The sequence below is a fragment of the Mytilus galloprovincialis genome, chromosome 1, assembly GCF_965363235.1.
Source record: "Mytilus galloprovincialis chromosome 1, xbMytGall1.hap1.1, whole genome shotgun sequence".
Classification (NCBI taxonomy): domain Eukaryota; kingdom Metazoa; phylum Mollusca; class Bivalvia; order Mytilida; family Mytilidae; genus Mytilus; species Mytilus galloprovincialis.
In genome coordinates this window covers 12,448,667-12,475,370 of record NC_134838.1, presented here as the reverse complement: position 1 = coordinate 12,475,370, position 26,704 = coordinate 12,448,667, and the positions used below count along the sequence as shown (strand labels likewise).

At 31.1% G+C, this 26,704-nt stretch overlaps 2 protein-coding genes across 3 annotated transcripts; one reads left to right on the top strand and one right to left on the bottom strand.

The window, feature by feature from the left end:
* Positions 1–1,804: 1,804 nt before the first annotated feature.
* LOC143065469 (mesoderm-specific transcript protein-like) lies at positions 1,805–13,464 on the bottom strand. 2 transcript variants are annotated; one of them, XM_076239060.1, is made up of 12 exons: positions 13,435–13,464; positions 12,512–12,706; positions 10,466–10,545; positions 9,155–9,232; positions 8,680–8,810; positions 7,112–7,176; positions 6,464–6,504; positions 5,900–5,967; positions 4,895–4,996; positions 3,684–3,760; positions 2,960–3,020; positions 1,805–2,083 (listed from the first exon to the last, which is right to left on the bottom strand). In XM_076239060.1, exons 2-12 carry the CDS (start codon positions 12,660–12,662, stop codon positions 1,960–1,962), a joined length of 978 nt encoding a protein of 325 aa, XP_076095175.1. In that variant the 5' UTR covers positions 12,663–12,706; positions 13,435–13,464; the 3' UTR covers positions 1,805–1,959. The 2 variants fall into 2 exon arrangements, with proteins under 2 accessions (XP_076095175.1, XP_076095167.1); XM_076239052.1 differs by lacking the exon at positions 13,435–13,464 and having other exon boundaries at positions 12,512–12,914.
* On the top strand, positions 13,333–26,704 carry LOC143065463 (alpha-L-fucosidase-like). The gene is made up of 8 exons (XM_076239042.1): positions 13,333–13,811; positions 15,288–15,394; positions 18,453–18,583; positions 19,544–19,677; positions 21,721–21,818; positions 22,569–22,701; positions 23,139–23,309; positions 23,864–26,704. Exons 1-8 carry the CDS (start codon positions 13,474–13,476, stop codon positions 24,120–24,122), a joined length of 1,371 nt encoding a protein of 456 aa, XP_076095157.1. The 5' UTR covers positions 13,333–13,473; the 3' UTR covers positions 24,123–26,704.

Below are 26,704 nucleotides of genomic sequence, written 5' to 3'. Positions count from 1 at the left end.
CACATTCATGGATCTACAATCTGTCGATACCTGTAACTTGGCATTGCACAAAGTCATGTTTTTCTCTGACTGTTTATGACGTCTTTACACTAAATCTATTGGATGTTGGATGGGTACGGATTGATAGTTTAGTCTTAGATGCATGATTTTTTTATTAGTTGTTTGTGGCTTTAACTAGCTTTCAGATAACTGCGAGTACTCTCAGATCTGTTCCTAGTGTCTTTTTGTTGGTGGGATGTACAAGTACCCGGCCACGTCCACTTGTATTTTTGTCCATTTGATGAGTTAAGCCTTTTTCAACTGATTTTTAACCGGATTTTTGTGACAAAAATGTCGGTTATTGATTTGGGGATGTACGGCGGGCGGGCGGTCGGTCGGTCGGGCGGGCGGTCGGGCGGGCGGGCGGGCGGGAATCAAATGTTGTCCGTGCATTAACTCATGAACCGTTCAACCAAAGCTTTTAAAATTTTAATATGTTGTTACTGACAACTAAATGAAGGTCAAGTTCAATAATGGCGATTTTGACTTTTACCGTTCAGGAGTTATGGTTCTTGAAAGATTGAAAAATGGAGTTTACAGTCGTGTCCATGCATTTACGCATGAACTGTTCTACCTAAGCTTCCCAAATTTTAATATGTTGTTACTGATGACAAAATGGAGGTCAAATTCAATAATGGCGATTTTGACTTTTACTGTTCAGGAGTTATGGTTCTTGAAAGATTGAAAAATGGAGTTTCCAGTCGTGTCCGTGCATTTACGCATGAACTGTTCTACCTAAGCTTCCCAAATTTTAATATGTTGTTACTGATGACAAAATGGAGGTCAAGTTCAATAATGACGATTTTGACTTTTACCGTTCAGGAGTTATGGTTCTTGAAAGATTGAAAAATGGTGTTTCCAGTCGTGTCCGTGCATTTTCTCATGAACCATTCAACCAAAGCTTTTGAAATTTTTATATGTTGTTACTGATGGCAAATTAAAAGTCAAGTTCAATTATGACGATTTTGACTTTTACTGTTCAGGAGTTATGGTTCTTGAAAGATTGTGAAATGGCGTTTCCATTCATGTTGTTGCATTTACTCATGAACCATTCAATCTAAGCTTTTCAAATTTTAAGATGTTGATACTGATGACAAAATGGAGGTCAAATTTGATATTGACGATTTTCACTTTCACCATTCATCAGTAATGGTTCTTGTGATATTGCCAGGACACAAATAAATATTAATAAATCCGGTTTGCTGTCGTTGTGACAGCCTCTTGTTATAGTTTGTTCTTATGTTGTACTGTTATACCACTGTCCCAGGTTAGGGGTAGGGTTGGGATCCCCCTAACATGTTTAACCCTGCCAAATTATTTATGTATGTGCCTGTCCCAAGTCAGGAGCCTGTAATTCAGTGGTTGTCATTTGTTTATGTTACATATTTGTTTTTTCGTTCATTTTATCTATACAAATAAGGTCGTGAGCTTTCTCGTTTGAATTGTTTTACATTGTCATATCAGGGCCTTTTTAGCTGACTATGCGGTATGGGCTTTGCTCATTGTTGAAGGCCGTAAGGTGACCTATAGTTGTTCATGTCTGTCATTTTGATCTCTTGTCGACAGTTGTCTCATTGGCAATCATACCACATCTTCTTTTTTTTATATTTGTGCTTGGTATGCATATTTTGTTCTGTCCAAGATTTTTTTTTAATTCCTGTTGATAAGTTGACCATTCTCAGATGTATAATATGTACATCTTACAATTTTTTTAGGCTAAAATATAATAGACTTTATTGTAGGAAAGACAGTAGAAACAAATAGATACATTTTATCATTTATTATGAAATGTAAAAAAAAACAAATAAATATCACAGTCCAATATTTGAATGCAAATATAGAAAATATATTGCTGTTCATTATGGCACAAAAGTATAAAACACCATCACATCATCGAAGTCCCAGATATGATCAGGGTTGTCATGATTTGGATTTCATAATAAATGTTGAATAAGCTTCAATAAATGCTGTAGGTGTCTCCCATTGTGGATAATGACCTATATTACGGTCAAGAACAGTAATACTATGATGTGGTACTGATTTCCTGAAAATAGTATGTTGAACATTATATTAAAAGGTCATTAAGGTAATGAATGCATTCATAATATCTTAGGGTAAAACACATACATTTCAAAAATGTGATCGACTTCAGTAGATACTATTAAACACTGTTATTACATCTATAAATACCTTTTTTTTTCATCAGAAAATCAATAAATTAATACATAACTAAATATGTATTGGCATACATCAAACCAATGTCTTGTTTTTTGGCATGCAGATTTTCATATCTTAATAAAAAATAAATTGGGAATGTTTCCATATTACATAGATTGATTGATTGTTGGTTGCTTAACGTCCAGTGGCAAATATTTATAGGACATAGATGATTCCCATGCTTGCATATAACATTATTAAGGGACATAACTCAAGAAGGGTAAATGTGACACTACCAAAATGTGTAATTGGTCTGAGCTTTGTGGTTATACGCATTGTGTATAAATTTCATAACATTTGGTTGAGGCAAACTAAAGTAAGAGAACAAAAACGAAAAATTTAGCAATTTTCCCTTTGTTAAGGGGCACCACTATAGAATGGTGAACGCGATGTCACAAAAAATTCAAACTTGATCTGTTATGTGGTAATAAGGATTGTGTATATGTTTCATACCATTTGGTTGAGGCAAACTTAAATTAGAGAATGGAAATCAATTTGTGGACTTTCAGACGAACAGACAGACCTCCAAAATAGCAGGGGCATAAAAAGCATTGTTTTGCACATTGTTGAAGGCCATATTGAGGTTTAAATCCTTTTCTGTTGCTTTTTAAAAGATTATTAGTATTTTAGGGTTCATATCTTTCCATATCTTTATTTATCATATAATCATTTTTAAGTCTCTGAGAAACATATAAATACTCACTTGTAAAAGTCAATAAAAGAATCTGGATTAACTGGGTCTGCAGGGCCATAAATCATATGAACTGAAAAAAACAAAACAGATTAGAAAGATCATCACTCAAAAATCTTTACAAACTTAGATATTTATTTTTGCCAATCTTTTATGTGCAGGAAAAGAACCAAAACCTATAGATAATTATCAAACTAGCACAGAAAAGGTAGGACTTCAATCATTATGACAATTTCATTTGAATATTTTGTTAGAAACTTTTTCTGAAAATTCAAACAACAAATATTGAATTGTGAATTTTTCCATTTATTTTTAATAAAACTAGTTATTAAATGAGTGTTTCTGAGTGTTTTTTTTTTTAATTATCATACCACATTAAAGGAAGAAAACTTAGTGCAAACTAACGGAAATATAATGGCAATGAAAAGTATAACCAAGATTATCTCCCTTTTGCATTATATGTATCCCACTTCTTTTAACAGAATTTTAACCTATCAAATTTATTTTTTTTAATTTCTTATCTTGACACATTAGAAGTGGTTTAATTAACATTAAAGTAATGTTTAGAACCTTAACATATTAAATATTAAATGCCATTACATGTGTATCACCATTGAACTTTACATATTGTTTTTTTAGTGTGGTTGATAACTATATATAGGTATTTTAATTTCTAAACTGTTTTCTGAAACATCATTTGAATTGAAAAGTAAATATATCTATCTTTTAGTCATACCTTTTACTGGTGTATTTTTCAAGGCACCAACCCATCTGTCATTGAACTCTGTTCTTTGAGTTATATATTGCATTAGCCTATAAAACAAATAAATGAGTTAATTATTGGTATAAAATTATTTATCCATACCGTTTGCAGGGTAATGTATCAAAGTATACATCATGCATTATATGAGCTGCGTCCAATAGTAATGGACCTTATGTAAGTGCATGTTTAAGACTTCAATTGTTTTTGGAATGTTCAAATATGAAAAAAAGATGAAATTTGTATGTTGTGTAGATTTTTCTTACAACAGCTCAATTTTCAAACAGTTACAGGCTTTCCATAGAGATTTAGTTTAACCCAAAATAGGTTAAAAGGTGTATTTATATTCATTTGCATAAGATCAATTTCTATCTGTGCTGCTCATATCATATCTGATTTTGTTTAGAAAGACTTGTTATGTTTTAATGTCACAGGGTCCTGGTTATCAAGATGAGTATTGGTTTATGAACATATACATATATGCTGAGTGAATAAATCATATTTTCAACATACTGTTATGATAAACTGTCTTTAAGTGTACTTTGAAATCCATGTACTTTTTTAACATGTACTCAACTACCACACATAATTATTTGCATTGTATGTACACTATTAGCAGTAAATCTGATTAAATACACTTTGGTTCATGAATGCTCATCAACTTTATTTGGCCTTTCAATTTTTTTTTATTTAAGAGTTCTTGATGAGTCTTTTGTAGACAAAACATGCATCTGGCGTACAGTTTAATAGCCTTGTATCTTAGATGAGTTTTTTCTAATACATTGTACCTCTGAGTAGGTTTCAATCAAAATAAGTTGGAATAAATCTATAGGCAACAGTATTCTGTTAAAATACATTGTTGAAAGTCTATTTATGTTGGAAGAGTTGGGTATTGGTCATCATGTAGTCTGTCAGTCTGTTTTTTGGTAATTCCTGTTATTGTTTCAGGTACATCAATGGTTTTTAATTTTCTGGTTAACAATAGACAGGAGAAAGGTTATGTGCACAAAATTACAATATTTGAAAAGGAAATTTATAACATAGGTGAAATTTTGTAAATGGTACATTCTGACCCTTATATACAAAAAATATAAATTATGACTTTTCATTGCCAACACACATTGAATAACATTTTCAAATACTTTGGAAGTGGTCATTCAATATCCACTGTGAAAAAACGTTATTACCTGTTACTAATAACATGACCATTTTTGTGCATTATAATTACAAAGAAGTCCCACAAATCATCTTCCAATGGAATTGTTTCAGGTCCAAATATTTCACCAAAGCTAAAAAAAAATTAAAAAAATCTTTAATGGATAATTCCTTTATATGAGAATGGTTTGCAAATATGTAATCACCATGACATTTCCAGGCTTATGGAGGTTACATATAACATCAATTTGAGAAACGTTTACTTTCAAGGTGATGTGTAATTCTGTAAGGGATCATGCAAGTGTATTTTATATGATACATTAAAAGGGTGAATACTTAGGTAAAATAATAATTGCAGGGACCACTAGTACTTACTGATTAATATGAGTAAGATTTTGTTTATTAACAAATATATGACATCAACAGTGATATTTAAAATAAAAAGAAAAATCACTGTCATAAAGTTTTTTTCTTATAAACATATGCTGTAACCTGGAACTTTATGTACAGTCACATTTACAATATAGTTCACCAATTTTGTATTGTTTTTTTATTTTATTTTTTTTTTTTTTACAGTTTTTGATTTTCACTGACAATTTGATGATAAAAGCTTCTTGGTGTTTTCTTTCCTTTTCAGTATCATTTTTTCCCTTTCAAACTTACATTTCAAGTTATATATATTTTATTTATTTCATATCTTCTAGAGAAAACTTGCACACAAATTCATCTGTTTTTCTTGTTAATTGTGTTATAGTAGTCTCAGTTTATATGGACCTTTTGTGAAAAGATGCTACTGCTGCTATTTACTACCTGTAACTGTAAATTCAGAAATTGTTGCAAATTTGATAAATAGACTAAAATATGAGATAATTTGTTGTGATTTCAGGAAAATCTGCATACCAAAATCAGATAAAGAGTTCTTATTACAATGTACTGCAAAACTCATCCAGTCAGATTATTCACATAAATAAAAAATTGCAATAATTTCTGAATTTACAGTACTTTGAAATATATTGTTATATGAAAGATTTACTCACGTTTTTTTAAATATGAAGAAGAACATAAGTCTTGATGCTATTGGTCCCGCATAAGGATTCAAAAGTAACTAAAAATATAGAAACACCATATTGTTAGTAGGCAACATGCATACCTGCCAACTTTTCAAAACACCCATTGGAGTTTTGCGTCCAAGATGTATGTCATAGTCCTAAAAAAAACCTTCAAGGGGGCCTTCAAATACATTTTAATTTTTATTTTTTGGCTTCTTCACACTAATATAAGCCTAATGTCATTGTAAAATTAATTGTTTTGTTTAAAATTGTGGACAAAATTGCTCTTTCAAAATTTCAATTTGGAAGCCTCCATGTGTGAAATCCCCCACAAATAGTGACAGTTGGCAGGTATGAACTTGTAACTGTACACTAAGGTTGCTGGTGGATTAAACGCCAATCTCCCCTCGACAGAACACTTATTTGTAGAGTAGGAAACTCTTCCAGATAACAACTTCTAAGTATTCTTCCATTCTCAATTTTATTCTATAAAAGTACATAATTCATTATTTAAATTGGTGAAAGAAAGTGTTAATTAAACAATGTACTTACTTTCTGAACAGGTCTAGGGGAATTAGTTTCTGGAAAGATACCTTAAAAGTAAAATATATATATATAAGAAATATACACCAAATTGGAAAATATAATACCAGTATACATTTAATGTAATAAAGATCTTTTATTTTCTGGCAAATGTTTCTTCTAAAGAATGTTTCCACCTGAATCAATTTTCCAACAATCTTTTTGGCTTAAATGATCTTTTAACATTAATCATTTGATGTAAAGCAAAAATCTATTAATCATTTAAATTCTGCAGATCCAGTATACTGTGAATTCATTTATTTTTGTGGGTATCAATTTTCGTGGATCGATAATAAACTTGCCTATTTGTGGATTTTAGATTTCATTGTTTTGACGATCTCTGTATTATAACAAAGCCTATTGAAAATATGATATTCGTTGAACATTTGAAATCGTGGTTCATCTGTACCCATGAAACCCATGAAAATTGGTATGTAACGAATGTTTCCATTTTTTTTTTGATTTGATGGGACTGTTGAACTGCAAATTTTAATGTTCATAGGAAGTACAAAACCTGAAATCACATACAACAAATATACTTTTTTTTTTTAATCTTTGAGAAATTGGTTCCCATGAATAATTCATGGTACTCTTGATTAAACATTATCTTTTCATTACCTCCATTAGACAGACAAAGTGTCTGTATTTCGGGAATTCTGTCTTTGTTTTCTTTATTATTGTATCTAAAATTAAATATATAGGTAACAAAAAGAGAGCTGTATTCCCATGACATGTCCTATCATTAATTTTTGTAAAATTAAGTGCATCTTTATATTAACATTCTAGTCTTTGTATCAAACTGCTGAAATTATGCTAAAAAACTTGACAATAGTACCAAATGAAAAACATATCACTAATAGACAACTTTCAAGTTCGATGCATTTCCGTCAAAAACTCTGGTTTTAGTGAACGTCATTTGTCATTTAGGGGCTTTGTCACTTCCGTTCCAATGTTGAGTGAGTGGTTGGAAAACCATAACTCTATATTATACGAATTATTCGGCAAATTGAATTCTCAAAATTGACAATCAGCATTGCTGTCATTAGGGAATTGTCATTAAGTACCTACAGAACAACCATTATTTCTAGTTTATCCTGCACAATGATGATCACTAAGACGCTTGAAGAACGTAAATAGTGCAGGGATACAGGTGACCCCCTCTATCTGGTAAATGACGTCATAAAGGCGCGTATAATTGACGAGTTTTTTCCGGTGACAGATGAACTCGAAAGTGGTCTATTCAATTTGATTTGTGAAAATAGAAGTTTTCAGCAATACAAATGTAATAAAATTAATTGTTTTTTCCAATTTATGTTTTTTTAGTCTTTGAGCTCATTGGCTCATTGGCTCATTTATGAAAACATATATTTAAGTTTATTAAACAATCAAAAACCACTGAGGAATTAAAGATATTATAACACCCAAAACAAAAACTTTAAAAAACTTAAATTTTCTGTTAAAGCACAAGCAAATACTTGCAGAAGATCTTATAGCTTTATGTCTGATCCAATTTCCATTTGGATCAATGCATATGTTTAAACTACATGGAATGACTATAATTTACTAGATCGCAGATATGCTAAACAGAGTTGTCTCCCCTCTACCAATTAATTTGTACAATGTATCTACAACAAACTGAGAGTAAGTTTCTATTGGTGTATAAGATAGTTTAAACCTTATTATGATCAGAGTGTTTTCCTTATCAATATATATAAAGATATAATGAAATTTTAAAACTGTTATAAAAGTTATATGACTATATGTACATGTTGCTTTCAAATTGTGAAACATGTTCAGTTTCCAAGAAAAAGTATGGTAGATAAACATAATTCTGTTAAAAGATATAAAACTAAAAGGATAGAATTTTAAAATAAAGTAAGAGATGATAGCTTACATCCAATACTTTTGGAAAATTAACAAACTGCAGGATTACTATTTCTCATCTATTATATTTAAATTATCTTGAGTTATCTCCCCATACAAATTTAAAAAAAAAAATAGAGTTGTGAACTGAAAGCTAATACTAAAGAAAAGGTGCATTTTGGTTGATAATTTTAATTCTCTTTAGCACATTGCATCTTTAAATAAAATAAAAATATAGTTGAGTAGTTTCCCAGAGTTTTAGGAGCCTCAAAATTTAAATAATTTAATGCAAATTTAGCAACTTTGACCTTATATGTATATACCTTGCTAGTAATTCTAATGCAACTGTATCTCCATAGTCATGTGCTAAGAAATGAACTTTATTGACCTTAAGTTCCTTTAAAATTCTCTCTCCTATATCTGCCTGTTCCATTATAGTATATGTGTGGTTATCCTGAAAATCAAAAGTTCAAAAATTTATATAAAAGCTATTTAAAGAGTAAAAAATTAATTTTCTGGTTCAATAAATTCAAAATAAATTATTGCCATTCATTATAGATAAATTTCTATCAACAATAAGGCTCAAAGAACTTTTATTATATTATCTATATTTACTAACAATAACAACATACACACATGTTTGCGTATGAATACACAACGTCAGAGTGAGCTTGTCCCCATAAAAATTGACAACATTGAAAATAAAAGTAATACTTTTAACCAATCAGAAGACAGTAAATACAACAAATTTATTTATTAGTGAATATTAAATTTTTTTAACCACAATGATATACTTACAGGTTTATCACTAAAACCAAATCCAATGTAGTCATACATGATGATTTTGGAAAATTGTTCTTTAAGACCACCCAATATCTGAAATTAGAGTTTACATATTGATTTGTTTTGCATGAAAATCTAAAGTTATAAATTTCACTTTAGAAATAGGATGTACATTTGTACCACCATAACCCTTATAATACATGGTAAAACTAGAATGTGTCCATATTACATGGATGCCCTATCAGCACTATCATTTTTTATGTTCAGTTGACTATGAAATTTGGGTCAAAACTCTAATTTGCCATTACAATTAAAAAGATCATATCATTGGGAACATGTATGCAAAGTTTCAAGTTGATTGGACTTCAACTTCATCAAAAATTATCTTGACCAAAAACCTTAACCCAAAACTTAAACTTAAACAGAACAGACAGACAATAAGACAGAAATACAGACCAAAATACATAATGACCCTACGTGTGGCATTAAAATCATATCATGTTTTACATGTGTTACTTAGCTAGTGGTTTACCCTTAGTTCTACATTTGAATCATAAAAGATTGTGCATAAGGTAACAGGGTGTGTCTACAGAGGCGGATTTAGGGCCCCCCCCCTCCCCCAGGCCCTTTTTGGGGAAAAAAATTGGTTGCTTATATAGGGAATCACTGAAGCATGACTGGAGCAGGCCCCCTCTTAGGTCAGTCAGAGGGCCCCCACTTATGAAAAATTCTGGATCCGCCACTGGTCTATCAATGGAAGGTCTCATTTTTTTTCATGACATACACACTGAAATGTCTCATCTGCTTTACTGATTATGATTGATTCTATGTTGAAAAGTCTTTTGAGAAACAGTCTTACATAAGATAAACATTATCAATGATCAACATTGATCGATGTAAATGAGGTCTTAGAAACTTCATATACCTTTAATAAAAGGCCAAGGCTAATGGAATATTGCAAGCTCTGCAACTATTGATCTTGGTCTGGGTTTTTTTTTTTATTCTTTTGTTTGTGTGAACTGATTGATTAACCCTAGTAAAAGTTCTTCAACAAGAAAAAATATTCTGTATATATAAATTTTTATGTCCACTTCACACAAATCAGTTTATTGGACCAAGTTATGGAATGTTTAGTCAGGCAAAAAGTAAGAAGGTCATACAATGACCTTTAGATGCTAACTTGTATTTTATTAAGTCCCTGGTGGAGGGTTATCTCATTGCATTGGCAATAATACCAAGTTCTTCTTATTTTTTACAAGTCAAGATGACTGATTTGTAGATATCAAATTATAATCAAACTTTTGACAGACAAATGGTTAAAGGTACCTTTATCCAATCGTAACTAGATGTAGGATAACCATGGAGACAAAGTAAGGTTCTCCCATCCTTTGACACTCCATCTTCCACTGAAAAAAGTACATGTATAAATCACTATAAATCAATATTTTCACAAGATTCCCATATTTTACGATTCCACAAAAAACATATTTTTCATCAATTCATAAAGTTAACAATGTCAAAATCTTAAGATTTAATATGTTTTCATAAACAAGATAATTAGATTAATCTGTTGTGAGTATTCAGTAATTCAGTACTTTTACTTTTTGTTTCCATTACAGAGAATTGAACTGACTTTTGGGTGATAATAATAATGAATCAAACAATATCTGCATAGTTTCTGTTGCATAATCATCCTGAATTTAGATGTCTATCATTGGATGTCAAAAAGATTAAAAGTAAAAAAAACCATTATAAATAAATATAACTAATGATTGGCTAAATAAATGGATGGTGCTCATAAACAATAAAACATTTCCAAATTGGAAGGAAAGCCTTCTATTTGTATTGAGAATTAAGATGACCTAATACTAAAATATGAATATTATCAAAATATTTTGATCAAAGCACATGAAAAAGGATGACTTATCTCCCTTTGTTTAGACATTGTTGCAAGTATTTATAAATTCCTTTAATTTGAGCTTATGCACTACGTGTATTATACAATCACATTCCAAACAATTAGTTTAAACATATTTTATTTGCTGAATTAAAGCAAAATGGATTAGACACAAGTAAATCGTACTTATGAAGTCTTCTCCATAATACAATATAAAGTTACAATAAATAGTATAATATAATGGACATGCATATAAAACAAACAATTTGTGCAATATAATACTAGTTTTGATAGGTGAACAAAGAGGATAGAAAGTAAAAAGAGAAAAAGAAAGTTTGAAAAGTCGTATAATTCTGTGACGATGACTTGTGAATTGATAACAATGATGACGTTCCGTGTCAGTAATAATAACGCTCTATCAAGGCATAAGAAATCTGTTTGACCTTTTTATGAAATTTTGAACATCTTTGAAAATTTGAATATTTTGTTCGTTCGAAAGTTCCAAGTGTCTGCAAATTAATATTTTTGTATCTAAAACAAAGTTTTCAGATAGCCAGTTAAGGTTATGGAATAAGGTTTTTTTACATAATGTGTATTTTGGGCAAACAAAGAAGTAATGGTAGACATCCTCAATATCGGATCCACAATGGCAAGAAGGATCATCTATAATATTAGCTCTAAATAGGTCATTGTTTAAGAATGAAGCAGAACATCACAATTGCATTAATATTATATTTAATTTCCTTGGGCCGTACAAATAAAACGTTTCAATTTTACATAATAGACTATCGTTTTTTAATTCTTTCTTAAATTTAGAAATAGAGTCGACACTGCGATTTTTTGGATCAAGTTTATTCCATTCATGTATAGTAGAGGGAATAAACGATTCAGTAGTAAGGGAAAGTCTACAAAATGGAACAATAATATCATGACCATTTCGCAACGGGTAGTTGGTTGTACTTTGTACACAAGGAGGTACAAGATTACATAAATATTCTGGTGCATGCTTTTGGTTCATGTTATAAAACATCTGTAATTTTCTTCTCCTTCTTCTTTCAAAAAGAGATTCCCAGCCAACCTCAGAATATAAAGTTTCAGTTTTTATAAATATATATATCCAAACAATCATCCCCCACAGCTTGCTTGATGATGTTTTTTTATAGTTAGAACAAATTTACTTGGATTTCTTGCTACTTTGTTCTATTTTCAAAGGAGTTTTCACACATATCCCCGTCCATTTTTTTTCTTCTTATAAATTCAAATAAAAAAAATTCTTGTTCTTCAAAGTCAGACAATAAGTTTATATTTCTGAAGTAACATTCATTTTTATAACATAAGAGATATAAAATTTACAATCAATCTAGATGGGCACAGGAGGATTGGTGGCAATATTGCATCTACTGTATATTTTGGGTGCCCTTCTTTGAAATAATTAAAAGTTTTCAACTGAACAAAAGGTCAGTAAGTGTTATTACCCCTGTAAAATATCTGGTAGCCTTTGTATTGAAGATACTTCCCTCCTTCTTTCCATGCTGTCACCTTAGGAGTCAAGTCTGATTCTGGATACATGATAAATATCACACTTATGATGACAATAATCGCAGCTAGCCATGTTTTTAAACCCATTTTCTTCCTATTTCAACACTGATGTTTTCAGAACTTTTTGTATACTGAAATACAAGTCAATGTCTTACATTATTATAAATGATTTTACCAGTAAGCAGGCTATATATGGCAGAATGGCCTTTCTCTCAAAGTCATTGATAACTTAAAGAAGACTGGTACTTGAGGACAGGACAATAATTTACAGATTAAGGTTACCTTCTTGGAAGGACTGCTTTGATTGATTCTAACAACAGAAATAGGTATGATATACATATTTTTTTTTAGATATTCTGATGTAGATTTACCACATAACAAGTTTCAGTGAGATAGACATCTGTGAAAACGGGGGGGAAAATGGAAGTAAGCGACCAGTGACATTTCTAAAAATTTTGAGTTTATAATAGGTAAATTGTGTTATATTTAATAATGGTATATATGATATATATTTAAAATCAAGTGACATTGATATAAGGCTATTTGTGAAATGATCAATGTTGGGAGGGTCTTAAAACTCTTTTTTCTGCAGATTTGTGCATTTGCCTCATTTCGGTGAACTCGATATGTGTTTGATGTCCTAGCGTCCGTTGTGGCATACTGCTAACGACTCCTTTGTGGTCTATGGACATAATGGTAGGGATTGTTTAGTTGTTCACGTAAAACATCTTTGCCAAGGCATATTTAGCATCAGATTATAAATCTTTTTTGTTCAAATGTTACATGTTATTTGAACAATATCTTTTGACATGACCCTCTCATATGAATTTCAGTGCAGCCTCTGAAGTGCATACAGTACCCGAGTTTACATATCATGTGATCATCGCGTGAAAACAAAATGGCCACTTACCTGGTTTGTTTTGTTTTACTGTTTTCGTTTGTTAATTCATTAAAATATGATCCAACATGGGAGTCTTTAGATGCAAGACCACTTCCAGGATGGTACGATGAAGCTAAGTTTGGTGTATTTGTTAACTGGGGTATTTATTCAGTACCAGCCTTTTCATCAGAGTGGTTTTGGTGGCAATGGAAAGGGCAACCGATGCGGGCTGTTGTGGATTACATGCAGAAAAACTACCGTCCAGATTTTACCTATGCAGATTTTGCAGCTATGTTCACAACAGAATTTTATGATCCAGAGGAATGGGCTGAAATGTTTCAGGATTCTGGTGCAAAGTAAGAAAACAACATGTACAATGAACAGGACGCGAAAGCAGGACAAATCGCCCCACTGGCAACTCAACCCACTTTTAAAAAAATCGCCCTAAATTGGTTTACCAAGTCGACCCACTTTTTAAAAAAATCGCCCCACTTGTGAAATGGGTTAAATCCCGTTAATATTACTCCTGCAAACTCGCCCCACTTAATAAAAAGGGTAATATATAGATTAATTTATGATTTTCATGTCTGCCAACTCGCCCCACTTTAATGAAAATTAATCTACACGCAAAATACAGAAAAATGAAATTAAATGATGTTTATCTTTCTGAAATTATAATTCTATATATAATTTTCGTATTGTTGGAGAATAACTTTATTCTTGTAAGCTTATGTTATTTGCATAACAATTGAAAAGAAACCGGTTAACTGTATCATAATGCGATATATCATAATAATTGAAGGTTTTCAATGACCGGTAACAGCAATTTGTTATCATGGCAGGAGTACCATGAGTAATATTAACGGGATTTAACCCATTTCACAAGTGGGTCGAGTTGGTGAAAAAGTGGGGCGGTTACAAATGTAGGTGTGGGGCGTTTTGTCATGGATTCCAGGACGCTACATGTGTGACAGGATTGCTTCCCTTAGTAAATGTTGTAGATACTTAGTCAGCCCTAAGTGATTAAACTTCTTTAGCTCAGTTGAGGTATACACTGCCTTGTAACACAGAGGTCCCTGGTTTTAATTTGAGTCCCTGTGGAGACAATGATGATTTTGTAAAAAGAATCTTGATCTGCGGTTACATTGACTTGTAATTAGAAATTGTATTGTTTCTGATTACATGTGATTACACTACAAAATGTAATTGATTACAGCTGATTATGAATACTGATTACAATAATCCCATGCCTGATGTATATATATATCCCAGTTTGTGAACCTATGAGACTTGGGCTGATATTTTGTGACCATTGAATAATTGATGTCATCCAACAATTATTTTTTAGCTCAGCTGGCCTGAAGGTTGCTGTTGTCGTTAACTTTTACAAAAATCTTCTCTGATGAAACAACTGGTCAAAATTCAACCAAACTTGTCTACAATCATCATTAAGGTACACAAATGTATCTAGTTTAAATTATGTGTCCGATGATCCTGACTACCAGGTCAATTCTCTGTCAGTGTCTGTAGTGCGATACATTAATCATTTAATAAGTCAGTGTCTCAAAGGGCCAATAAGAGCTTTTACCACCACTTAGTGAACATGTACTTCATCTATTGTTTTCTGATAAGTGTACCTTTTTTAAATCTCCTCAGTATTTTTGAAAATTACACGTAAAACATTTATGTATTTTAAAATTGATAAATCCCTCTCTAAATGCTTTTTACTGTGGTACATTTTACATTGTAAATAAATATAAAAATAAGAAGATGTTGTACAATGTACATGTATGATTCTAGGTTAATTTGAATTTATTGCTTTTATATTATAGATATGTTGTATTAAGCAGTAAACATCATGAAGGTTACACCATGTGGCCATCTAAGTATTCCTTTAACTGGAATTCCAATGCAACTGGTCCTAAGAGAGATCTTGTTGGTAAGATTTTTTATAACACTGAATTATGATTGATTAAGATGTAGGATTGAGTCTGGGTAGATGTCAATTAAACACCTTGCAATAAAATTAGTTACAATGTAGTAGAGATCAACACACAGTCTTCAACATGTTCAACAATAGTATAGAGAATTCCAATATCATGGAATGTACTGTCCGACGACATTGGCTAGAGGTATAGGGGGAGGGTTTGGATCTCATAAACATGTTTAACCCTGCGCATTTCAGCGCCTGTCCCAAGTCAGCAGCCTCTAGTCTGTGTTAGTCTTGTATTATTTTTAATTTTAGTTTCTTATGTACAATTTGGAGTTTAGTATGGCATGTTCATTATCACTGAACTAGTATATATTTGTTTAGGGGCCAGCTGAAGGACGCCTCCGGGTGTGGGAATTTCTCCCTGTATTGAAGACCTGTTTGTGACCTTCTGCTGTTGTCTATTCTATGGTTGGGTCATTGTCTCTTTGACACATTCTCCATTTCCATTCTCAATTTTATAAATTAAGCTATTGATACAAGAGCAAATTGTTTCATGTCAGTTTTAGCAAATTTTTTGGCACCATCCGTAATCTTGATTATATGGTATTTTATGTTATTAACTGCACAGGCGCTTGGGGATATGATGCAGATATTTTTTTTTTTATTTTTTTTTTTTGTTAATTAAAATATTCAATGTTTTATATTTATAGTACATATCTATCCCTTCTGTGCATGTCTCACCTAGTTTCGAGTGATTTAAACGAGAAAAAAAAGAAAATTGGATATTTTAATCAACAAATATTTTTTGGGGAAAGACGGCTTCAAGCCATCAATTCCCTAATGGGGTTGGCCAGAGTATCATTCCCTCACGTCAATCATTTTGTTTTGATAGTTTGGAAAACCCCTCAAAATGTCATACTGAAATTGATGACAAGGAGAACAAATTGACTTGAAATACATTGTTTACACATTTCCCTTCTGTTTCTCGTGAAATTATCGTATATTGAGCTTTCCCTTACACTATATACGTTTCTTTTACAGTCCGGAAAAATCAGTATTACGAAATATTCTAAATATATCTAACCTAGTGACGTCATTGTTGGAATGCCACACTACACAGGGATATCCTTTATTCATTATAAAAATCATTCACAGTATTTGTATACTAATTTAAAATCCGTATTTGCTAAAGGTAAGCTAATGATGTTTGCTGTAGTGTAGATGATTCACACACCAACATGCAATGCTTTAATCTGAGGCTATAATCAGATAATTTGTAGGTCAACTTTCACGGTAAACAATGTCAATGGGGATACATGAGATTGGGGAGAGAAACGGCAGTTTTCATTGTTTCTGTAAAGTTCTATTTTTAGAATCTTCCTCCCATTCAGGAGCACCTCAATTGATGAGTAATTATACACTAAAATCAAAGTAAATGTTTCTGAACACTTAAAATGTGACATTTAGTATATGATAAGTATTCTATTTATAAAAAAAAAATTGTGTACTAACATAATTATTGAAATGGTTAAACTGTTAAAAAAAAATGAAAAAAAATGTTGCTTTTTGTAGTTTATACCTATTGAGATTGGGGAGAGCAACTGCAGTTTTCATTCTTTCTGTAAAGTTATGTTTTTAGAATCTTTCTCCAATTAAGGAGCACCTCAATTGATGAGTAATTACCCACTAAAATGAAAGTTAATGTATCTGAACACTAAAAATGTCACATTAAGTATATATATGATGAGTAGTCATCAATTAAAAAATAATTTTGCGTACCAACATAATTATTGAAGTGGTCATTTTTTTTCTCATTTCTTTTTTAAATATTGCTTTTTGTAGTTTAAAGCTATTTATTCATGAATTTTACAGATATATCAAAATGTGGGATCTGGAAACAAACTTCACACAGCTTATATCAATCATATTTGATTTTATAAGTACATGTATCCCTGTGATGAGAGTTGTAACTGGGAACTTTATCAATGGAAAATTAAATCTGAATAGATTTTTCAGTCCTCACTTTCTTGAGAATACTGTCAAAAAAAATTGAGAATGGTCTTAGCCTGCCGTTCAGTTGTACATAATTAAAATTCTAAAATATATTGTAGTAGTTCAATTCAATTCAATTTTAGATAATTAACTCCCAACTTTAATCAAATGTTTTGATTTAGAAGGTGTAGATCTCATTGGTCCAAATTGTCTCTATGATGAATTCTTGACTAAGGAAATGAAAAAACAATAAACAACAATTAGTTTCATTATTGTCAGCCTTTCTATATGTTCTAGCTGTTCTTTGCTCATTCTTTGTATGTAGACTATCAAAAGATACCCCCTAAAAATTGAAACAATGACCGTCTTTTCCCTCAGAGCTCTTCAGCTCTTTGATTTGTTAAATATCTGCATCATATACCCAAGCACCTGCAGTGATCAACTGGTACATATGTATGAAGTAATTTTTGGCTGAACACCATTGGGCAATTATCTTTCTCTCATTCTGTTATTTATGATAAAAATGGATTGTAAGTTTTGTTTATTCTGAAGTTATAATTGAAAGGATTTTTTTTTTTTTGACAAGATTTTTAACCTTATTTTCTGTTAGAAAAAACAGTAAGATGTAGTATGGTAGGCAGATATACTTAGCTCAAACTGTTTCAGTGCAATAACTTGTAAACTGTTCTATCACTGGTTTTTTTCCAATTTTGTTGATAATGAAATTGAGGTCAAGTTCGATATTGAAGAAATTTAACATTTGTCTTGCAGGAGTTATGGTTATTGAGTGCATGGGAAATGGCTTATTGTGTTCTTTCTGCTGCGCATGTTCTGCATGTGCATTTAATTGAGAATAGTGCAACCAGTGCTTTTCATATTTTATGATATGTTGTTGTTACTGATGACAAATGTGGGTCAAGATCAATATTGGCAATTTTGCCAGTTTCTTCTTGTTTATATATATTCCCAAGCTTTAGGTTTTTCTTAACTGGTATATTTTTGTTAACTGTTCTAAAAATAAGGTATTGTATCATATAATGTAAACAATTACAAATTTGAGAAATTTTTACAGGTGAGTTAGCTGCTGCAGTGAGAGCTAAAACACAGATGAAGTTTGGATTATACCACTCAATGTTTGAATGGTTTAATCCAGTATATTTGAATGATAAAGACTCAGGATTTAAGAAACAAGACTTTGTCAGGGTATTGTTTTTAGTAACTATTCTATTTTGAACCACTACAAGAATATATACTAAAATTAATCCTCTGTGTGTTTTTTTTATATTTATATAGTATAATCATAAAAAGATATTTGATTTTTTGATTGTTTAGCTGGTTTTTTTTAGAGGGAAAACCCTGCAGCATTGATTTCTGTGTGAATATTTCTCAAATAACACTTCCCATCAAACTTAAAGTCAAAAGTTTAGGAAATCAAATTACATACATTTTGTAATTAAAACACATGTTCATTGCATTGACAAACCAAATGTTTCAAAACAGACAAGCTGTGTGCCCCCATTCTTGAATGTGGACATATACTTGGAACCCTCTCTTTTAAAATGGCTAGATCTGACCCTGGGTTTTATATATACAATATATATCCTTGTATAGTGCAAAAATTGTAAACTAAAAATATTATTTTTTTCTGAACCAGTAAACATTTTTGTTTAGGGGCCAGCTAAAGCCCATATCTGGATGTGGGATTTTCCTAGCTATGTTGAAGACCCATTTGTGGTTTGATCTGCTCTTTGGTCGAATTTTTGTCTCTTTGACACTTTCCCCTGTTGTTCTCAATTTTATAAACATTTTATGACACATATGAGTAAGCTGTAAATATCTGTAAAATTGGTCTCTTAGGCAGCAACCATTTGATTTTCTGGGGGGGGCTATGGTTTTTTTTTCTGTGCAAACTTTTTTTTTCGCCTGTGGCGAAAAACAATCTATTTTTTTCGCGACAAGTCGAAAACAATTTTTTTCTTTCAATTTTAGCATTACATATAGTGGCAGCTGAGGGTGAAACAAACAATTTTTTTTTCTCAGAATCAAAAACAAATTTTTTTTTTCTCCAAAAACTGGAAACAAACTTTTTTTTCCAAAAAAAAACATAGCCCCCCCCAGAAAATCAAATGGTTGCTGCCTTAATGAAATTACTTTTTTTTTCAGACTAAGACTATGCCTGAATTGTATGAACTTGTGAATGCATACCAGCCAGAAGTTATATGGTCTGATGGAGACTGGGAGGCCAATGATACTTACTGGAATTCAACTAACTTTCTGGCTTGGCTTTATAATGAAAGGTCAGTATCAACTTCAGTTATAAGTACAGAATAGTATGCTACAATTGGTCATATTTTTCAGGTATCTGAATTTTTGTAGTATGTTGTAAATCACAAAAATAGGGGCAATTGTCTATCTCCCATTCTGTTATTTATGTTAAAAATGGATTGTAAGTTTTGTTATATGGTATCTCTCCTTTTTGGTGGAAGAAGACTTCAAGTCTTCTGAAGGCCTATGGTGCCGGCTGTAAAATCATTGAACCATTACCACATCCGTATGCCGCATCCGTTTCTGTGTATTACAATTTCATAACAACTTCCAATTCTTGACACATGATTAAGCATCTGAATCATTTAATTTGTAAATCAGGATTGAAAAACAATCATTATCGTAAATATATCCCCTTTTATTTATGTAAATTATTAGATTTCATCTCATCTAGATGAACGTTATTTGTTTACTTGTAACCAGATGTTTTTAATGTAGATATTTGTAGTATCGGGTCAACTCGCCCTGTTTACATTTTTACATGTTCACCCTTGATCTGTTCGTCCTGAGTTCTTTCGCCCATATAGTACGTTCGCACTGCGTTCATTCTCTTTACTCTTGTCAATCATGTTTTATAAGATATTCAAAAGTGCCCAGAAATCAAAGAATTTGTGAAATCTGTAAAAGTTGCGAAATTGAAAATGAACAGCACATGCTGCTACACTGCAGAGGTTACTCCAGTATTAGAGAGACTTTTGTATTAAAAATGTTCAAAATTACAGGAAAAAATATAACCATATTGTGCGATAAAAATAAAATTAATCTTATACTTAATAATAAATCTTATACTTAATAATACATCTTATACGGCACTAAAATTATCTTCCTCTTACGTAACAAATTGTAAATGCAAGAAGTAATCTATAATATTGCAATAGATTTTCATTATACCTTTCATTGTTTATTCACATACCGGTATATATATATATAATTGTTTGTATTTTACTACCATGTATTGCAAATTGTTTATCCATTTCGGTCATTACCATTTATTGTAAATGCGTTTGTGCCAATTAAATATTTTATCATATACTTAGCATTGATATGACAGCTTTTGCATATGTGTAATGAGCGGAAGTTCACAAGCCATATTTTTCCACGGGGCTGATAACCCATATCAGGTGCATCTTGTGCACAAAACCCATAATAGTGCCTCTCGTGCAAGTTACTTCCGGTGATGAAAGATCAACAAACAGATCGGGACCCCCCGACCCCCCCCCCCCATTATGAGTGGTGTCCCTTAAATGAGGGACTGTCCTTAAAACAAGGGGTCATTTTACTGTTGAAAAAATAAAGAAAGAAATTTTTTAAAGATTTTTTATTTTTAACTCAAAAGTGGGAAAACTCATTTGGAACAACTTTTCTAAATGAGGGATCAAATTAATAAAGAATATTTAAGTTAGAAACATCACAAAATTCTTTTGACATGTTTTGTCCATTTAATACTCGATAGATGCATAGTTCTTATGAAAAGTTTTATCAAATAATATGAATATAAAGGTGCTCATTTTTACAGTGGGTTGTAATGTTCTTCCAATGAGGGTTTCCCCTCATTTGGAGTGTTGTTCCCAACCTGTTTAATTCAAAATTGGAAATTTCAACAAGCATTTAATATCCTTTTATAAATTTTAGTAGCAGGTTTACCCATAGAGACTATTTTACTAACATCAACATTTTTGTATGAGACCTCCATTCAACAAAGTACATTTTTTGGTGAGGCTGTTGCTCATATCATGTTTATAAGACATTGTGTATGAAATTTTCCTTTACTTATTATCGTACAAATGTTTTCACAAGAATCAGATACACAATTTTGTTACTTCTTCATTTTCAAGATTTTATTGAAACATTTCTCAATTCCAGAATTAATTGAGGTTTATTTATATCTTTTAAATTTTCACACAACACTATTTAGAAGTAGGCATCCTTATAATTTGGTTTGTTCTAAGAACCTGTGTAAATTTCAGTGTAAAAACTGTACAATATGTAATCTATAATTTTATTGAACTTTGCAGTCCAGTTAAGGATACAATAGTTGCCAATGATAGATGGGGACATGGATGTCCTTGTAAACATGGTGGATTTTTTTCATGTACTGATAGATATAATCCAGGTATATACAATATTAGTGTGAAATATAAATATAAGAATATGTGGTATGAGATAACTCTTCATCCAAGTCATAAAGTACAATTTGTAAAAGTAAACTAATTATAGGTTTTCAAAACAGAGCCTTGGCTCACACCAAACAGTAAGCTATAACGGACCCCAAAAAATACGGGTGTAAAACCATTCAAATGGGAAATCAATGCTTATTTGTTTTAGTTTTCTATATAGCAATTTGAGAACTTTTGGTCTTTCATCAATTTTTTCCCCTAATATTGCCATGGCTTTGTCAATTACTCCTCAACTTCTTAGTTTTGAATGTCTCTTGGTATCTTCTGCCTATTAACTGTTCCTAGGATACTACTTTCACTCCAAGGGTGTTATTCAAAGAGTTGAATTTAGTTTCTTTTCCTTCATGATGCAATATTTAATTGGAAATGCTGAGAGAGTTATACACATGTATCTGTTAGGTACTGGAAATCAATTTTAATTTTTCCTTTAAAGGCAGGAATCATACAAACTATGTAAACTCACTTAAACTAAAAAGTATGGCTAAGCATTGAATAAAAATTGTAACTGTTTATCATGTTTATCTAACACTGAGCTGTAAAACTTATTGCATGGAATGAGGTTAAAGAAGAATAGCAGTGAAGGAATGTACATTGTATAATATCTTATGCAGTTTCACTTTTAGAAGACTGTGAATCATAAGTTCATTTTAAAACTAAATATATTTGTATTTTATGATATTTAAAAGGCAAGCTGCAGAAACATAAATGGGAGAATGCAATGACAATTGACAAGTTTTCCTGGGGATTCCGCAGAAATGCTAGGATTGAAGATTTCCTAACAATAGAACAGCTTCTATCCCAGCTTATTTCTACTGTCAGGTAATAAACAAAGCACTAAGTCTTCCTTAAATGTTTTCATGCTAGTATTTTAAAAGTACAATTATTTTATTCCTGTTAGAAAACAGTGATGAAGGCCAGACATGGTGTATGTTCTGTAAACAGAGTTACCTGCATTGTCAACAGTTAGGTACAGATTGTGGGGAAAGTGTTCCAGTCTAATGACTTTTTCAAATCTTAATGGAATTTTAAGGAAACTTGGACAGAAGTATTTTCCTAATCCAGCAACAGCTTCGAGAAGACAATTTCAAAATATTTGTTTTGCTTTTTCTGTATTTTACTGAAGTATTGACCTTTTTATTTGCACAATCATTTTGATTTATTCATTTGCCCTTTACATATATCTTATTTAGTTCAAATCAGTACATGGAGTATAAATTTATGTAACATATTTCAATTATATAAATATCTGTATTTAGCTGTGGAGGTAATTTGTTGATGAGTGTTGGTCCCACAAAATATGGAACTATTAGTCCTCTATATCAAGAAAGACTCCGTCAGATGGGACAATGGCTACGTGTAAATGGAGATGGAATCTATGGAACTAGACCATGGGTTCACCAGAATGACACTGTTGTTAAAAATGTGTGGTATGTAGAAATAGTATACTGATGAACAATCAATAATATACAGCTGATCACGTGGGTAAAAAAATATCTCAGCAAGAGATCATAAAGAATTAGTTAAATTGATTCATTATTTTCATGTACTGGTAAATAGATTCATAGATTACACATTCAAGGTGAAATATGACTTAAAACAGTGATTTTTTTCCTACTAAATAACTATTTGATTATTTCATAGGGGAGGTATAGAGTCTTGAATATACCAATTTGATTTAAAATAACTATTCTGAAAAATTTCCGACACTACACATAAGTTATCTAGGTGTTCTTAGGAACTCACACTTTACTGGAGAAATTGCGTATGTGCCTCTTACCTACTATTAAACAGGTAAATCTCAAAATCTGCTCTTGCAATGTCTAAAATATGACAATTGAAATTGTGAGACAAACGTTTTGAGGTGTTGTTTGTTATTCCTGTATTCAATATTTTTATAGACATCAACTTGCATCTTGTTATCATAGTAGTATTTGTAGTCTTTAAATTCAAATTATATACAATACTCAATACATTTTTCTAGGTATACAATGAAGAAGGGGGCAACAGAAACTGATGTGTATGCCATACTGCTGGAATGGCCAGACAATAACTTGGTAAAACTTGGAGCACCTATAACATCTAGTGATACAACTGTCAACATGTTGGGATATCCTGACAAAGTGACATGGACAACAGGAGTTGGTGGGAAAGGAATCAATATACAGATACCGCCCTTGTCTGTGAAAACAATGCCATGTAAATGGGCGTGGACATTTAAAATGACAGGTTTACAGAATTAAACAATGATTGTTAGGATGGTATCCATTATAGATTTAAACTGTATTAGGAGACAAAGATAAGACATTTCTTAAGCATTCAAACTAAAATTTCAAAAGCTCATCAAGAACAGAGAAAAAAAGCTATCTTAGTATTGTGAATTGGCTGTAAATTTTTAATCGATTATTCAAAAAAATATAACAGCAACCTTTGATTCAATTTTCAAGTAAAGTCACCTTTGAATTTGTAAGCAAATAATGTGTGAATTTAATACATAATGACACACTTTTCCTTGTGTAATATTTTTGCAGTTACTTTTTTGTACTGTAGTAGAATTATCTACATTCAGATCCATAAAAACACATTGCACACTATGCTAAAAAAGGTTATATATGTAAAAATTGGATATTTTATTGGTGTTTAAAGACATTCCTTAGAAGCAAAAAGCAAAAGAAGTGGGCTGTTTATAGCTAAATAGAATCATGTAATGTAAAAATGTTATAGTACAAAAGTTACATGCTATTTAATATTGTTGTTAGTGTGCATCAAAGGTTGCAGAATGTGAGACTTGGGATTACAATCAAGCAGTAGCGTAATGAACTCATTTCATAAATCAGTGAGCAAGTGTAAGTTGTATTGTCAAATCTATATCTTAGATACTTCAACCATAAGATCAAATGTATTTTGTGTATGGAATGATTAAAAGGTCTACATGGTTTGTTTTGATATTGCTTTCATTTTCATAGTTCATTAGTCATGTTAGTTTTACAGGTTTATCTCTGTTTCTAAGATACTATTAGCAATAGGTCAACTGTATTAGTTGAAAGAAATGATTGCATGGTTTACATGTTGTTAAACATGGTTCATCTTACCTTTGACCTCATTTTAATTTAAATATTTCATTGGTTTGTGATCAACTTTTTTAATGAGGTCTGTTTCTCAGATAAGATAAGCAATAGGCTAACTGTGCATAATACAATTGCAAGGTGAACATTTCTGTAAACAGGGTTCATCTGATCTTGATCTCATTTGCATTGATTAGCTATAATGCTAAGTGTATGTGATACTTGAAGTGAAATCTTCATATTACAGACTCAACATTAATTCAATCATGATGATTATATGATGAGAACCACAGGTGAGACATTTTAAAGTGTCCACACTTTTTTTTATGAGATTACATATCATATAATGCTTATTTCTGGGTCATAAAACTATATACTGGACTATAGAATGTGTAAATAGAGAGTAAACATTTTATTTTATTGTATTTATACTCATTATATGTATAGTTTTTTTGTATACACATTTGTATTGAAAAGTGCCATATTTAATTTTATATTATGTTAATTCATGATCTGTAGTGCTAGATAAAAATAATGTCAAAATTCTAAAGGAAGAATATTATGACACTAATAATTGATATGAACAAACATTGATATTTTTTCATCTTTTATATTGATGGTATTATCAGTACAGCAATATACATTTTAAGGACTATTGTATATAGATGCTGTGGAGGATTGTTGTATAGACATGATAGACAAAGGCTAATGATATATAACTATAGATTATCTTTGATCATCTCAACGAGATTGGATTTCTTGCTTGAGCCTGGACGGCGAAAGTGAGACAGACAATCGAGTTGAGATGACCAATGATTATCTGTTTATCGCTATTTTACCTATGACCTATTTCACTAATGTTTATATAATCATTGTATTATGATGTTTTTGTATCTTGCCCGACAAGGGCCCATGATTGGTATAATAAAATAATGTCTAATGTCTAATGTCTATGACAACGTTGTCAATTTCATAAGCAAAGCCAAGTGCCCCCTTGCTCGACTCTGCTGAGAAAGGAAATTATCAGTCACCAAGATTAAAGGAAAATTTCGTAAAATACCAATAATATCATATATATTTATATACAGATTAACAAAAACCATGGAAAAATTATAAGTTTGGATAAAATATGTTGGATGAAATAAATAAAGTGTGTATCTGAAAAAAAGCACATCATTTGTCTAAAGGAATCTTATCATGCTTATTCAGCCTGGTAGCTTAATTATATTAATTATTTTCTTTCATGTTGTAAAAATTCAATGTTGTCAAATTAAAATGTAATTATAACAAGTAAAAGTTTGAAAGGTTACATATCTTTATTCTAAATATGTTGTAACTAATATGCAGTATATTAAGGAATGAATCATTGACATTTTGCTATCTAATAAAAATTGAATGAAATTTTTGACCATCGGAGACTGCATCATTTCAAGTAAGTGCAAAACATACATTATGATAGAGATTGTTATTGTTTTAATAATTGCACACTACTATACATTCCATAGATTTTTTCTGTTATTATTGATTTCATGATGAATGTTAGGCTATAGATGGTTATTGTTTTAATATATGTCCATTACTATACATTCTAACGACTTCTGGGTTATTATTGATTTCTTGTTGGGTTGTTTTTTCTAATTTATACATTTATATTGCATAATCATGATAATGCTGAAATCCTTATTGATTTTTTTTACAAATTGACATTTTTCTATTTTGCTGAAATCCTTTTTTTATTGAAATAAATGTTTTAACTGAAA